We start from the raw sequence: 15,922 nt of genomic DNA, 5'->3' as shown, positions 1-15,922 counted from the left end.
CAGTGGGCAGGAAGGGGGTAGAAGTGCCCAGTGGGCAGGAAGGGGGTAGAAGTGTCCTGTAGGCAGGAAGGGGGTAGAAGTGCCCAGTGGGCAGGAAGGGGGTAGAAGTGTCCTGTAGGCAGGAAGGGGGTAGAAGTGCCCGGGGGGCAGGAAGGGGGTAGAAGTGTCCGGTGGGCAGGAATGGGGTAGAAGTGCTCTGTAGGCAGGAAGGGGGTAGAAGTGCCCAGTGGGCAGGAAGGGGGTAGAAGTGCCCAGTGGGCAGGAAGGGGGTAGAAGTGTCCTGTAGGCAGGAAGGGGTAGAAGTGTCCTGTAGGCAGGAAGGGGGTAGAAGTGTCCAGTGGGCAGGAAGGGGGTAGAAGTGTCCTGTAGGCAGGAAGGGGGTAGAAGTGTCCTGTAGGCAGGAAGGGGGTAGAAGTGCCCTGTAGGCAGGAAGGGGGTAGAAGTGCCCTGTAGGCAGGAAGGGGGTAGAAGTGCCCTGTAGGCAGGAAGGGGGTAGAAGTGCCCGGGGGGCAGGAAGGGGGTAGAAGTGTCCGGTGGGCAGGAATGGGGTAGAAGTGCTTTGTAGGCAGGAAGGGGGTAGAAGTGTCCTGTAGGCAGGAAGGGGGTTTAAGTGCTCTGTAGGCAGGAAGGGGGTAGAAGTGCCCTGTAGGCAGGATGGGGGTTTAAGTGCCCTGTAGGCAGGATGGGGGTAGAAGTGCCCTGTAGGCAGGAAGGGGGTAGAAGTGCCCTGTAGGCAGGAAGGGGGTAGAAGTGCCCTGTAGGCAGGAAGGGGGTAGAAGTGCCCGGTAGGCAGGAAGGGGGTAGACGTGCCCTGTGGGCAGGAAGGGGATAGAAGTGTCCAGTAGGCAGGAAGGGGGTAGAAGTGCCCTGTAGGCAGGGAGAAGGTAGAAGTGCCCGGTAGGCAGGAAGGGGATAGAAGTGCCCGGTAGGCAGGAAAGGGGTAGAAGTGCCCTGTAGGCAGGAAGGGGGTAGAAGTGCCCGGTAGGCAGGAAGGGGGTAGAAGTGCCCGGTAGGCAGGAAGGGGGTAGAAGTGCCCGGTAGGCAGGAAGGGGGTAGAAGTGCCCGGTAGGCAGGAAGGGGGTAGAAGTGCCCGGTAGGCAGGAAGGGGGTAGAAGTGTCCAGTAGGCAGGAAGGGGGTAGAAGTGTCCTGTAGGCAGGAAGGGGGTAGAAGTGTCCGGTAGGCAGGAAGGGGGTAGAAGTGTCCAGTAGGCAGGAAGGGGGTAGAAGTGTCCTGTAGGCAGGAAGGGGGTAGAAGTGTCCAGTAGGCAGGAAGGGGGTAGAAGTGTCCTGTAGGCAGGAAGGGGGTAGAAGTGTCTTGTAGGCAGGAAGGAGGTAGAAGTGCCCGGTAGGCAGGAAGGGGGTAGAAGTGCCCGGTAGGCAGGAAGGGGGTATAAGTGCCCGGTAGGCAGGAAGGGGGTAGAAGTGCTCTGTAGGCAGGAAGGGGGTAGAAGTGCTCTGTAGGCAGGAAGGGGGTAGAAGTGCCCGGTAGGCAGGAAGGGGGTAGAAGTGCCCGGTAGGCAGGAAGGGGGTAGAAGTGCCCGGTAGGCAGGAAGGGGGTAGAAGTGCCCGGTAGGCAGGAAGGGGGTAGAAGTGCCCTGTAGGCAGGAAGGGGGTAGAAGTGTCCAGTAGGAAGGAAGGGGGTAGAAGTGTCCTGTAGGCAGGAAGGAGGTAGAAGTGCCCGGTAGGCAGGAAGGGGGTATAAGTGCCCGGTAGGCAGGAAGGGGGTAGAAGTGCCCGGGGGGCAGGAATGGGGTAGAAGTGCTCTGTAGGCAGGAAGGGGGTAGAAGTGCCCAGTGGGCAGGAAGGGGGTAGAAGTGCCCAGTGGGCAGGAAGGGGGTAGAAGTGTCCTGTAGGCAGGAAGGGGTAGAAGTGTCCTGTAGGCAGGAAGGGGGTAGAAGTGTCCAGTGGGCAGGAAGGGGGTAGAAGTGTCCTGTAGGCAGGAAGGGGGTAGAAGTGTCCTGTAGGCAGGAAGGGGGTAGAAGTGCCCTGTAGGCAGGAAGGGGGTAGAAGTGCCCTGTAGGCAGGAAGGGGGTAGAAGTGCCCTGTAGGCAGGAAGGGGGTAGAAGTGCCCGGGGGGCAGGAAGGGGGTAGAAGTGTCCGGTGGGCAGGAATGGGGTAGAAGTGCTTTGTAGGCAGGAAGGGGGTAGAAGTGTCCTGTAGGCAGGAAGGGGGTTTAAGTGCTCTGTAGGCAGGAAGGGGGTAGAAGTGCCCTGTAGGCAGGATGGGGGTTTAAGTGCCCTGTAGGCAGGATGGGGGTAGAAGTGCCCTGTAGGCAGGAAGGGGGTAGAAGTGCCCTGTAGGCAGGAAGGGGGTAGAAGTGCCCTGTAGGCAGGAAGGGGGTAGAAGTGCCCGGTAGGCAGGAAGGGGGTAGACGTGCCCTGTGGGCAGGAAGGGGATAGAAGTGTCCAGTAGGCAGGAAGGGGGTAGAAGTGCCCTGTAGGCAGGGAGAAGGTAGAAGTGCCCGGTAGGCAGGAAGGGGATAGAAGTGCCCGGTAGGCAGGAAAGGGGTAGAAGTGCCCTGTAGGCAGGAAGGGGGTAGAAGTGCCCGGTAGGCAGGAAGGGGGTAGAAGTGCCCGGTAGGCAGGAAGGGGGTAGAAGTGCCCGGTAGGCAGGAAGGGGGTAGAAGTGCCCGGTAGGCAGGAAGGGGGTAGAAGTGCCCGGTAGGCAGGAAGGGGGTAGAAGTGTCCAGTAGGCAGGAAGGGGGTAGAAGTGTCCTGTAGGCAGGAAGGGGGTAGAAGTGTCCGGTAGGCAGGAAGGGGGTAGAAGTGTCCGGTAGGCAGGAAGGGGGTAGAAGTGTCCTGTAGGCAGGAAGGGGGTAGAAGTGTCCAGTAGGCAGGAAGGGGGTAGAAGTGTCCTGTAGGCAGGAAGGGGGTAGAAGTGTCTTGTAGGCAGGAAGGAGGTAGAAGTGCCCGGTAGGCAGGAAGGGGGTAGAAGTGCCCGGTAGGCAGGAAGGGGGTATAAGTGCCCGGTAGGCAGGAAGGGGGTAGAAGTGCTCTGTAGGCAGGAAGGGGGTAGAAGTGCTCTGTAGGCAGGAAGGGGGTAGAAGTGCCCTGTAGGCAGGAAGGGGGTAGAAGTGCCCGGTAGGCAGGAAGGGGATAGAAGTGCCCGGTAGGCAGGAAGGGGGTAGAAGTGCCCGGTAGGCAGGAAGGGGGTAGAAGTGCCCGGTAGGCAGGAAGGGGGTAGAAGTGCCCGGTAGGCAGGAAGGGGGTAGAAGTGCCCTGTAGGCAGGAAGGGGGTAGAAGTGTCCAGTAGGCAGGAAGGGGGTAGAAGTGTCCTGTAGGCAGGAAGGGGGTAGAAGTGTCTTGTAGGCAGGAAGGGGGTAGAAGTGTCTTGTAGGCAGGAAGGAGGTAGAAGTGCCCGGTAGGCAGGAAGGGGGTAGAAGTGCCCGGTAGGCAGGAAGGGGGTATAAGTGCCCGGTAGGCAGGAAGGGGGTAGAAGTGCTCTGTAGGCAGGAAGGGGGTAGAAGTGCTCTGTAGGCAGGAAGGGGGTAGAAGTGCCCGGTAGGCAGGAAGGGGGTAGAAGTGCCCGGTAGGCAGGAAGGGGGTAGAAGTGCCCGGTAGGCAGGAAGGGGGTAGAAGTGCCCGGTAGGCAGGAAGGGGGTAGAAGTTCCCTGTAGGCAGGAAGGGGGTAGAAGTGTCCAGTAGGCAGGAAGGGGGTAGAAGTGTCCTGTAGGCAGGAAGGGGGTAGAAGTGTCCTGTAGGCAGGAAGGGGGTAGAAGTGCCCGGTAGGCAGGAAGGAGGTAGAAGTGCCCGGTAGGCAGGAAGGGGGTATAAGTGCCCGGTAGGCAGGAAGGGGGTATAAGTGTCCTGTAGGCAGGAAGGGGGTAGAAGTGCCCGGTAGGCAGGAAGGAGGTAGAAGTGCCCGGTAGGCAGGAAGGGGGTATAAGTGCCCGGTAGGCAGGAAGGGGGTATAAGTGCCCGGTAGGCAGGAAGGGGGTAGAAGTGTCCTGTAGGCAGGAAGGGGGTAGAAGTGCCCTGTAGGCAGGAAGGGGGTAGAAGTGCCCGGTAGGCAGGAAGGGGGTAGAAGTGCTCTGTAGGCAAGTGGTTAACTGCTTGCCAACCATGCTATAGCCAAAAGATGGCTACAGCACGGTTGTCTAGTTCTGGGAGGGCGTCCCACAACGCGAACCCAGTGGCACACACCCTGCACTGCCAGTGATCACTGTGTCCTACGGATACAGCTGATCACGTGATAAGGTAAAAGGCCAATCACAGCAGCCTTTTACCACGTGATCAACTGTATCCAATGACACAGCTGATCACAGTGTAAATAGAGTTTCTGGTTATCGGCTGCACGCTGTCACAGATTGAAGAAAGTACTGCAGATAACCAGCAAATGTGACGGGAAATCTGCACTAATAATCAGAGCACTGATTATCAGTGCCATTCAGAAGGGCCCAGCAATGCCGCCCAGCAGTGTCATCCATCAGTGCCCAGCGGAGTCGCCTGTCAGTGCTGCCCAGCAGTGCCACTTGTCAGTGCCGCCCATCAGTGCTGCCCATCAGTGCCACCCATCAATGATGCCCAGCAGTTCCGCCAGTCAGTGCCGTCTGTCAGTGCCTCCAGTTGGTGCTATCAGTCAGTGCCGCTTACCAGTGCCCATAATTTCCTGCATATCAGTGCATCACCAGTGCCGTCTGTCAGTGCCTCCAGTTGGTGCTATCAGTCAGTGCCGGTTATCAGTGCCCATCATTTCCTTCATATCAGTGCATCACCAGTGCCGCCTCATCAGTGCTACCTATCTGTGCCGCCTCATCAATGCCCATCAGTGCTGCCTATCAGTGCAGCCTCACCAACGCACATCAAAGAAGAAATATTACCTGTTTGCAAAATTTTAGAATAGAAGCAAAGGAAACCTTTTATGTTTTGAATTTTTTGCTCTTTTTTGATTTATAGTGCAAAAAATAAAACACCCAGTGGTGATTAAATACCACCAAAAAAAGCTCTATTTGTGTGAAAAAAATGATAAAAATTGCATATGGTTACAGTGTTGCATGACCACACAATTGTCATTGTTAAGTGCAACAGCACTGAAAGCTGAAAATTGTCCTGGGCAGGAAGGGGGTAGAAGTGTCCGGTAGGCAGGAAGGGGGTAGAAGTGCCCGGTAGGCAGGAAGGGGGTAGAAGTGCCCGGTAGGCAAGTGATTAATTCCAGTGTTGGCACTTTGACATAAAAAAGTTGGTTTTGTGTTGCAGTTTGGGCATTCGGGCTCAAAAAGGTTCGCCATCACTGATCTATATATATATATACAAATGATGATGTACATATGCTTTCTATATATATATAACACAGGTGTCAAACACCTGTATCCGGATCCTGCCATCCAGGTTATTTCATGTGGCCCTTGCACCTCTCCTGCAGGTACCCCTTGTCTCCTCCCCCACCTTGTCTCAGCAGTCGGCAGCAGAGAGGAGAAAATAACTCCTCTGCCAAATCCTGCACCTCTCAGTGCAGCTGCATCATCCCCTCATCTCCACCTCCCTTGGTCTCAGCATTCAGCAGACTCTGGTAATTGACTCCACTCCTCCTCTGGTCCTCCTCCAGACCCTGCACTTTCTGCTTTCCAGCTCTGCCCCCAAAGGAGGTGCACGGTGATGTTAGAGAGGGTGTGGGGTTCTTGGCATCTGATGTAATGGGGGGGTGAGGTGCTCTGGAGATCTAGTCTTACAGTTACAACTGGCCCTTTGAGGACAACCATAATGCTGACACAGCCTGCGATGATATATAAGATATATTTATTAATGATCATTAAAAATAAAAACCAACTTTAGCCCTTTATATAGAATTCTGATTTTTTTTTTTTTTTGTACAGGTGGATTGACGAATCACATTTTCGGTCATGCTGGTCTTCGTGAATACAACTCAGTCACATGGGAAACCAAACATCTGGGTGTCTTAATTGATGGAAAGTTTTTATTGCAGTTCACTGGAGGAGTCACACAGGACACAAGTCATATCCGTGTTCTAAATGTCATAAGTGCTTTGGGTCCTCTTCAACACTGATCCAACCTCAGAGGACAACATGAGAAAAGTCATTTCAGTGTTCTGGAAGTGACAATTGCTTTACAGTAAAGTCCAACCCATGTATACATAAGAGGAGTCATTTCAAGCTATTTCTTGTTTGGAATGTGACAAAGATTTTACAATGGAGGCAAAACATAGCACACACCAGAAGGTTCACACTGAAGAGAAGCCATATCAGTGTTCTGAATGTGACAAAGCTTTTACACAGAAGTCACATTTTATCATACACCAGAGGATTCACACTGGAGAGAAGCCATATCAATGTTCTGAGTGTGACAAAGCTTTTACACAGAAGTCAAATCTTATCAGACACCAGAGGATGCACACTGGAGAGAAGTCATATCAATGTTCTGAATGTGACAAAGCTTTTTTAACCAAGAAAGAGCTTATCACACACCAGAGGGTTCACACTGGAGAGAAGTCATATCAGTGTTCTGAATGTGATAAAGCTTTTACACAGAAGTCACATCTTATCATACACCAGAGGATTCACACTGGAGAGAAGTCATATCAGTGTTCTGAATGTGATAAAGCTTTTACACAGAAGTCACATCTTATCACACACCAGAGGATCCACACTGGAGAGAAGCCATATCAGTGTTCTGAGTGTGACAAAGCTTTTACACAGAAGTCACATCTTATCACACACCAGAGGATTCACACTGGAGAGAAGCCATATCAGTGTTCTGAATGTGACAAAGCTTTTACATGGAAGTCACATCTTATCAGACACAGGAGGATCCACACTGGAGAGAAACCATATCAGTGTTCTGAATGTGATAAAACTTTTACACAGAAGTCATATCTTATAGCACACCAGAGGGTCCACACTGGAGAGATGCCATATCAGTGTTCTGAATGTGATAAAACTTTTAAATGGAGAGGAAACCTTGTCATACATGAGAGGGTTCATACTGGAGAGAATCCATATCAATGTTCAGAATGTGACAAAGCTTTTACAGGTAATGCCGGGCTAATCTATCACCAGAGGATTCACAAGCTTGAGCTGCATAGAGGAAACTCCAGAAGAAGGGGCAATATTAAAGAAGTCACAGCTGTCCCATTAGGTTCACAGGCCCAATGTCTTCCCACAAACTAGGGAAGACATGATGCTACTTAAAAAAAAAAACTTTGAAGAAACAGGACTCTAATGATCGGATTCATTGGGTTTATTGCTTATGTCCATCAGAAACACACCTAGAAGGCCTGTGAATATTTTACCTTTGGACATTTCTTCAGACAAGCAGCAATGACTGAACTGTTTTCCTCATCATTCTCATCTTTATTTTTTTTCATGGAGCATTGACTGAACATGTAATGCATTTTCATCATTCACTAACTGAGCTATGTTCCCATGTGTTTTCTTCATTGCCAGAATCTGACCAACATTGCCTCAGTACCAGAGTCTAGGATGGGGTCCAATGGCTTCTTGCCAAGCCTCTGAAACCTCATTAGGAGAGTCCATTCCATGTTCTTTTGAGAACTGATACACCATAAGCTAGGCTTCAGGGCTCCAGCTAAGCCCACCTTTTCCACACCTCCCATTACATGTACCACCTCCTCTCCCATGATCAATGCCTCCTTTCCATGTTCCATCTTCTCTCATGGATGACATCTTTGCAGGCAGGTCTATAGCTGAGATACCAGCCAGATAGAGGTCTCTGTTTGGTTAGAGAGTAACTTCTTAAGCTGGCGTAGGCCTTCCAACACAGAGTTAATGCTGTTTTAGGGGACATATTCAACAGTATCGCCTAATCCCAGCTGACCACTTATGTTTCATCTGGTTTTCTCAAAAGGGATTCTATCAGGTGAAGATTGGATGTCCTTGTTATCTTTTTTTTTTCTGTCCAGCTATTGCTCATCTCCATAAACTATTCACACGGTACAACTGCAAGAGATCTGAACTTACAAAGTGCTAAGTGTGCGGTCATATTCCTACCACTTCTTCTGGGAGACTGAAATTCCTCTTATTGGGAATGACTCTGAATGAACGGGTCCCTTTTTGGGGCAAAGTGTGCAAAGATCGCTAATTATTCCTAGAAATGCTAAGACATCGACACTAAAGTGTAACAATGGGCAATATCAATAATTACATAAATGGTGCAATCTGTCATTAGCATAAACGTTTTATGTTTTTCCAAGTCTCCCCTCGTAATATTTTTATTACCTGTTGACCCTCCCAGTAGATCTGATTTTTTCTGCTTCCTGTAGAAGGCCAAGCTATTTGGCAAAAATGTAAGTTAGGGGGGTTGGGAAACACCATATAACACTGCTGGGGGTGCTTACAACTGTCAACTTCCATTCATATGGGGGGTTGAACCTTATAGAAATCCTGTTGCTGTAACTGCTGTAGAAGCATTAGCTGAAGTTGGACTTTACTTGTGTCTTATAATCTATCTAAGACTTCCCTGTACAGGGTGACAACGCTGCTGTGTAATGTTCCTGCAGACTGATCAGGGTTGTCACCCTATTACAGAAGGTGTGAAATAACAGATCTACAGACAGGACCAACAGCTGATACAACTATGTTGCAGAGGGAACTCTGGGAATGCTAATGACAGATTGCATTACACATTCAGTTAGCAGACTTCCTGCTGTTGGTCTTCTGTTTGAATTGTGTTCTGATATTTACTGTCCTGCTGTAAAAGGTGCAAATGATTGCCCGCATGTTTCCTGTATAGCAGGGACTACAACCTCATATCAGGAATAGTAGGATGGGTACTTACCCAAGGGGGTCACCTTTTTGGATTTGGAAGAAACATTTAATTCCATTAATGGCACCGACAAGGGGAGTCTCACTTACTTCACTAACAATAGGAGAGCCAATCACAGGACAGTAACATTTCATGGTTTCTCACTGTAATTGTAGAATGTTTAATCCCCATTGGTCCAATGGATTCCTAGTCCTTCAAGATAACATTTGCTTCTTTTGTGGAAGGAGCACCCTAAAATGTCTTCCCTTCAATTCCACCCATAGCTGTACTTGAGGTTATGTTGCCCCTCCCCCCATATCTGTAAGGGAAAGCCTCAATTTCTCCCAATACTCCCCTGGCCTTCCAGTGAGAAGAAACATTTTCTCTGGATTGGAGATGTTTTATGCAGTGAGCCCTTCATAGACGGGATGGGGAATCTAAGATACGTAAGATGTACTGGAGTCATGGATCAGATAACCAATGACACCATTGATGTTATAGCAGAGCTGACAGCAGAAGTGGCTCCACCACCTAAGGTGGTGTCACAGAACTGCATGGCAGCTGACTATCTCTTGGCAGACCAAGGTGGGCTCTACAAATGGTGTCAGATAGAGAGTGTTGTACATTTATATTAGATCATGAGGATCTCAGAAGGGGATATCTACACAAGGTAAAGGAGTTCCAACAGGAACCTGGGTGGGGGGAGGTGGGATCCAATGTTTTGGGTGGGTTTAGTTGGAACCTGGTTGAGTAATATGGTGGGTTTGCTTCTTAAGCCATTAGTTGCTACCATAGTTTTGATTTTGAAATGTTATATATTGCTGTATTTTCTTTCACTGCCAGAGTTTATTTTGCTTTTGTTTTTAGTTAAATTCACATTTTAGGCCATATGATTAGATAAAACCCCAAACATTTCTTTTTATTTTCTGAAAGCAGAGACTCTGGAGAATATAATGGTGGTAGTTGCCATTTTTCATGTCACAGAATATTAGTACAGCTGTTTATCAAATACATATTTTCTGTAAAAAACACTAAAGATAATGTTAGTGCACAAAGAACACAATATATGACCCAATTTGTTTGGTGAAATATAAAATATGGGGTTGTCATCAAGTATATAGATACCAAACATGTCAAACTTTACAAATTGTGCGTACTTGTGAAATGGTGACAAACTTCAGAACCAAAAATTGTTCAAAGGTGACGCTTTAAGAGCCTTTATAGGTTATCAGTTCAGATAGTTACCCGTGAATGATGGCCTCAGAATGATTGTTCTCACTCTCACTTGTGCAATGATATGTAAAATGTGTCGTGTGATTTGTTTTGTGGGATTTTATTTTTATAGTGTTGCTTTAATTTTTTTTCAACTCTTCTTTTCACTTAACATGGCTTTTATCAGATGAGTTCATAGCCCCCTGTGATACATATTTCTGGTCACAGGTCCTCTTTAAAGAGACATCAGAACATTATTAGACCCCCAATGTCACCTCTGTACCCCAAGAAAGATGGTCAAGCACAGATCATGCCTAATCAGTTCCTTCCCAAACTATAGTGACTGAAGAATGACAGCGCTGAACCCAGAAATGACATAATCTCCCACCTCCCACATCCATTCACTGAAGGGGGGATCAGAGATCAGATGTTTGCTGATCTCCTTCTGCTCTCACCACTGACACCCACCATGCCTGTCTTGGCCTTGCAGGAGATACAGCTGAGCCCAGTATACATGGCGGGGGGAGGACCTTCAGTGCAGCTGAATCACTTCCACCAGAAAGCTGACAGTTGGCTTAACAAATGTAGACAACCCCCGGGTGCTGTAGCTATAAGGCCGTGCTGCTGCTGATGGAAACCTTACGTTGGCCGGAGTGAAAGGGTTCCACTAATGTACATCTGCCAAATCTGTATCTGAGGAGACCATAGAAGCAGCATTAGAAAGAAATGTGAGCATGGCTTCAGTCAGGCAATGGTCCTGGTGGTCATGGTCTTGTTCTCCTTCAGGTCCTCTCACCTTGTAGATGGTGACATGGACTTGTGTGGGAATGAGCAGGAGGGGCTCGGGGTTCTCTTGTACCCAATCAGCTTGTTGTGGATAAAAGATGAAAGTGTCTTCTGGGAATTTACAGGGATTTGGATGCTTAGAGGGTCACATAAGTGGGCGGGGCTGGTATTAATGAGGGGTGTGTCATAAGTTTATCAGTTTCTTAGCATAGATGATATAAATAGATCCTTGAAATGTAAACAATCTATCTACTTCCTTCTGTTGTTAAAGTGTCACATATATATGATTAATAAAGTTGAATTATAATTTCATCACACAATACCGTGGTCTGGGTTCTTCTACAAGACATCCCCCCAAACATGTCCTCTTCCAGTTATAGGGGTCTGGTGGAATGGGACACCAGCTGATGGTATCTCTTAGGCTCCTTGTACATGGGGGGTCCAGCCCCTGTGGGTGCAATGCTGGCATTATAATACACCTGGTAGGCACAGGTACAGCGTCCAGCCCCGCTGCCTGCAGCCTGTCAAAGTCTACACTACAGCTGGACGGGGCTCAATGCTGCACCACGTTTACCTCGTGTTTAGGGGGCTCCGTGTTCAGGGAGAAATGACTGCCATCCTGATCAGACAAAACATAAAGAAGATGTAGGCAGGTGCAGTCTGCTTCTTCTACTGTAGGGGGCACCCAACCAGGGGGACATCCCAGCCTGGAGAGGAAGTCGGAGGACACTTGGTTTCTCTGTGGTTTCCCGGTTCCTGGAGACTGTGTGGAATGAAGGGGTCCATGGAGTCCTGGAGACATTTATAATTTTTTTGTTTACATGTTTTAAAAGCCATTTATACCTTAAAATTACTTAAATCCCCCAAATATTATATATATTTCTTCACAACAGCAGACACACTAGAGGATGAATTGTTAGTAGTTCTGATGTTTTATGATTTTTATTATTTTACACAATATTAGTGCAATGATTTATGAAAGGTACAATTTCAGTTACAAATACAGTAAAGTTAATTTCTGGGACATAAACGTAATTTATTATCTAAGGTTTCAGTAAAATATAAAAGATACATTTCCCCGCCCTGAATATAATGGGATCCCACATAACAGTCGCTGTTCATATTCAGAATTCCTTTCTTACAATGGGATCTTGTGTCCGGATAAAATCTTTTATAGATCCCTTGTGACATTGTGTTCTCATAGTAAAATCCTAGATTTGTAAATCTGTCGCTGATATTTATAATGGTTTTGTCCAGAAAAAGAATGGAGTGATGTGGATAGATGGAAACATATGTATAGATGAGAGATTGGTCTGTTGACTCCCCAGAGCTCCTTTCCATGAGAGATGTTTGTTCCCCCCCAGAGCTGAACAATGGTACGTTCCTGAATGGCCAGGCTGCTGGTTTGTTGAATCCAGAGTCTACATACAAGATGCCTCCACAGTGTACATTGATGGGGCTGGGAAGGCTGGTACATGTTGTTCATTTGCTCCGGGTGCAGGAGATAGGACAGAATCCCATTGTTGCCGGGTGTCCTCGCTTTCCTCAATTCTGTACTCACTTCATTTACAAAAGCAAACTATGTGAGTGGAGAAGGTGATTGTATCCGGCTGGAGCTCAGACCTGACAGGGACTCGGGATTTTGGGCCTCTTACGTCTAAGACAAATATAGTCTGAGTTGGAGAGAAGATAAAATATCATTTCTTCTCAGAGACATTCTGAGGGGTTTTCCACAATTTGTAATTGCTGACAATTCTTTTGTGGACATTCAGCTGTCAGTGGGGAAACCTGCTGACAGCTGAGGAGTCATCGGTTAGGGGTGTGACTGCCTGATTTCCAGCCAATCATTAACAACCAGATATATTTCACACAGAATTCAGATCAGTCCATCAATTGTCAACAGATGAGAATTCAGAGAAAGCCCCACCCTCATTCCTTCTCCACCAATCATGGATCTCCAGTTACCCAGTCACCGTGGGCCTGATTTCCTTGACATCCATCATTGGTGTCATTGAGATAAAATAAGCCCCATTGTTGGTGTCAGTGAGATAAAATAAGCCCCATTGTTGGTGTCAGTGAGATAAAATAAGCCCCATCATTGGTGTCAGTGAGATAAAATAGGCCCCATTGTTGGTGTCAGTGAGATAAAATAAGCCCCATTGTTGGTGTCAGTGAGATAAAATAAGCCCCATTGTTGGTGTCATTGAGATAAAATAGGCCCCATTGTTGGTGTCAGTGAGATAAAATAAGCCCCATTGTTGGTGTCATTGAGATAAAATAAGCCCCATTGTTGGTGTCAGTGAGATAAAATAAGCCCCATTGTTGGTGTCAGTGAGATAAAATAGGCCCCATTGTTGGAGTCAATGAGATAAAATAAGCCCCATCATTGGTGTCAGTGAGATAAAATAAGCCCCATTGTTGGTGTCAGTGAGATAAAATAAGCTCCATTGTTGGTGTCAGTGAGATAAAAAAAAGCCCCATTGTTGGTGTCAGTGAGAATAAAGTGTACCCCCAGCCCAGCATTGGTGGTCAGTGGTGGTACTTACCTGATCCCACCCTCCCACTACCTCTCTGCTGATGTCACAATTATACTTTCACTGTAGGAAAGGAGATGACGGCTCCCAGCAGTTGGGTATAATTGCAGTGCCTGGTGATGGAACCCAGAGAGTGTTCCGGAGTCATCACCTCACTGCCACTCTGAAGAGTCCTGGAACCTGCCAGACATGGACATGAACATTGGAGAACACTTAGAAACAACAAGAAGGTTCAAACTACGAGACATTTCTTGGAGCTGCAGTTCCTCTGAGCTCCACCAGGTGGTGAGTGCCCTTCTACCCAGAGAGAAAGTGATGTTAGATACAGACAGGAAGTGATGTCAGGTACATACAAGACGTGATGTCAGGTACACATGGGAAGTCATATCAGGTACATACAGGAAGTGATGTCAGGTATAGACAGGAAGTGATGTCAGGTACAGACAGGAAGCTCTGGGTGAGAGGTGAGTCAGGAGGAAGTGGAGAGGAGACATTGCTGTGTCACCCAGCAGACAGAAGATGTCAGTATTGAGGCTCCACCTGATGCTGGCTGCTGGGAAGGTATATAATCCCCCCGTAGTTTTCATCAGTCCCTCAGTGTTCTTCCTGTGAGTCGCTTCCCTGCTGGATCCTGCGTCCTGTATCTTGTATACTTTCCCCTGATTCTGGTTTCCTGCATCCTGTTCCCCCATCTCTGCTCCCCTGATTCCCAGTCCTGGGTCTGCCCAGTGTATGTCAGCTTCCCTCCATTTGTACACAGTGTATTATAGTCAGGTTGTTGGGTTGGTTATTTGCTGTCACATTTATTTGTCACTTTTGCTTTGTTTATGGTCTGTGGGTGTCGGAGGGTGTCGTGTCCATTAGTAAACAAGACAAAGTGATTTTAAAGGCAATTTTTTTTTCTTTTAAAACAAACATGTCATACTTACTGCTGTGTGTGATGGTTTGCACAGAGCAGCCCGGATCCTCCTCTTCTCGGGTCCCCTGCAGGTGCTCCTGGCCCCTTTATCCCATTGAGTGCCCTCCCAGCAAGCAGCTTGTTATGGGGGCATCCAATCAGGCTCGGGAGTGAGCCACTGCTCTGTGTGTCCACAGAGCCCCCTCTCCCTCCTCATTGGTTCACTGGCTATGATTGATAGCAGCAGGAGCCAATGGCCCCTGCTCCTGTCTCAGCCAATGAGGAGGGAGAGTCCCCAAACTGCCGAGGATTTTGTGCACATCGCTGGATCAGGATGGGGCTCAGGTGAATATTGGGGGGGCTGCTGCACAGAGAAGGGTATTTACCCTCATATATAGAATGCATGGAGGTAACAAACCTCCTGACTTTACACCCCCTGTAATCATACTCCTCCTACTCCGTCTTATTCCACATTTCTTAGGCATAGCCCACCGATCTGGTCATCCCGGCTGTCGCTGGATACCTGCATTCCTTACAAGGGTTTATATTCTTCACCAGTGTACTCTGTATACCGGGCTGTATACCACAACATCCTGACCATTGTACTATGCATGCTGGGCAGTATATGACATCCTCCTGACCACTGCGCTCTGTACACAGGCCTAAGATATACTCCTGACTACTGCGCTCTGTACACAGGCCTAAGATATAATCCTGACCACTGCACTCTATATACAGGGCTGTATATGATATACTCCTGACCACTGCGCTCAGTACACAGGCCTAAGATATAATCCTGACCACTGCACTCTATACACAGGCCTAAGATATAATCCTGACCACTGCGCTCTATACACAGGCCTAAGATATAATCCTGACCACTGCGCTCTGTACACTGGCCTAAGATATAATCCTGACCACTGCACTCTGTACACAAGCCTAAGATATAACCCTGACCACTGCACTCTGTACACAGGGCTGTATATGATATACTCTTGACCACTGCACTCTGTATACAGGGCTGTATATGATATACTCCTGACCACTGCACTCTACACAGGGCTGTATATGATATACTCCTGACCACTGCACTCTACACAGGGCTGTATATGATATACTCCTGACCACTGCACTCTGTACACAGGGCTGTATATGATATACTCATGACCACTGCACTCTATACACAGGGCTGTATATGATATACTCATGACCACTGCACTCTGTACACAGGCCTAAGATATTATCCAGACCACTGCACTCTGTACACAGGGCTGTATATGACATACTCCTGACCACTGCACTCTGTGCACATGGCTGTATATAACAGGTTCCTGACCTCTGCACTCTGTACACAGACCTAAGATATACTCCTGATCACTGCACTCTATACACAGGGCTGTATATTATATGCTCCTGACCACTGCACTCTGTATGATGGGCTGTATGTGAAATGTTACTAACCACTGCACTCCTTTTGCTGAGCCATGTATGACATGCTCCTGACCAATGACCACTTCTAAATACTGAGCTGTATAAGACATGATCTTACCCACTGTGCACTGTACATGACATACCACTTCTGACTACTTCACTCTGTATGAGGACTGTTTATCATCTACTCCTGACCACTACACTCTGTACTCCGGGATGGAAATCACATACTCCTGACCACTACACTCTGCGATGTAAATCACATACTCCTGAACACTGCACTCTGCGATGTAAATCACATACTCCTGACCACTACACTCTGTACTCTTGGATGGAAATCACAT

At 48.1% G+C, this 15,922-nt stretch overlaps 1 protein-coding gene across 1 annotated transcript; it reads left to right on the top strand.

The window, feature by feature from the left end:
* Positions 1 to 6,145: 6,145 nt before the first annotated feature.
* Positions 6,146 to 10,168, top strand: LOC149450555 (uncharacterized). The gene is made up of 2 exons (XM_089691750.1): positions 6,146 to 7,091; positions 10,158 to 10,168. The coding sequence occupies exons 1-2, from the start codon at positions 6,146 to 6,148 to the stop codon at positions 10,166 to 10,168; spliced, it is 957 nt and encodes a 318-aa protein (XP_089547876.1).
* The last annotated feature ends 5,754 nt before the right edge of the window (positions 10,169 to 15,922 follow it).

This window comes from Staurois parvus, unplaced genomic scaffold (genome assembly GCF_062004578.1).
Source record: "Staurois parvus isolate SC_StPar_1 unplaced genomic scaffold, SC_StPar_1.0 ptg000571l, whole genome shotgun sequence".
NCBI lineage: Eukaryota > Metazoa > Chordata > Amphibia > Anura > Ranidae > Staurois > Staurois parvus.
Note: the sequence above shows the minus strand (reverse complement) of the source record. Positions and strands in the feature narration are given on the sequence as shown.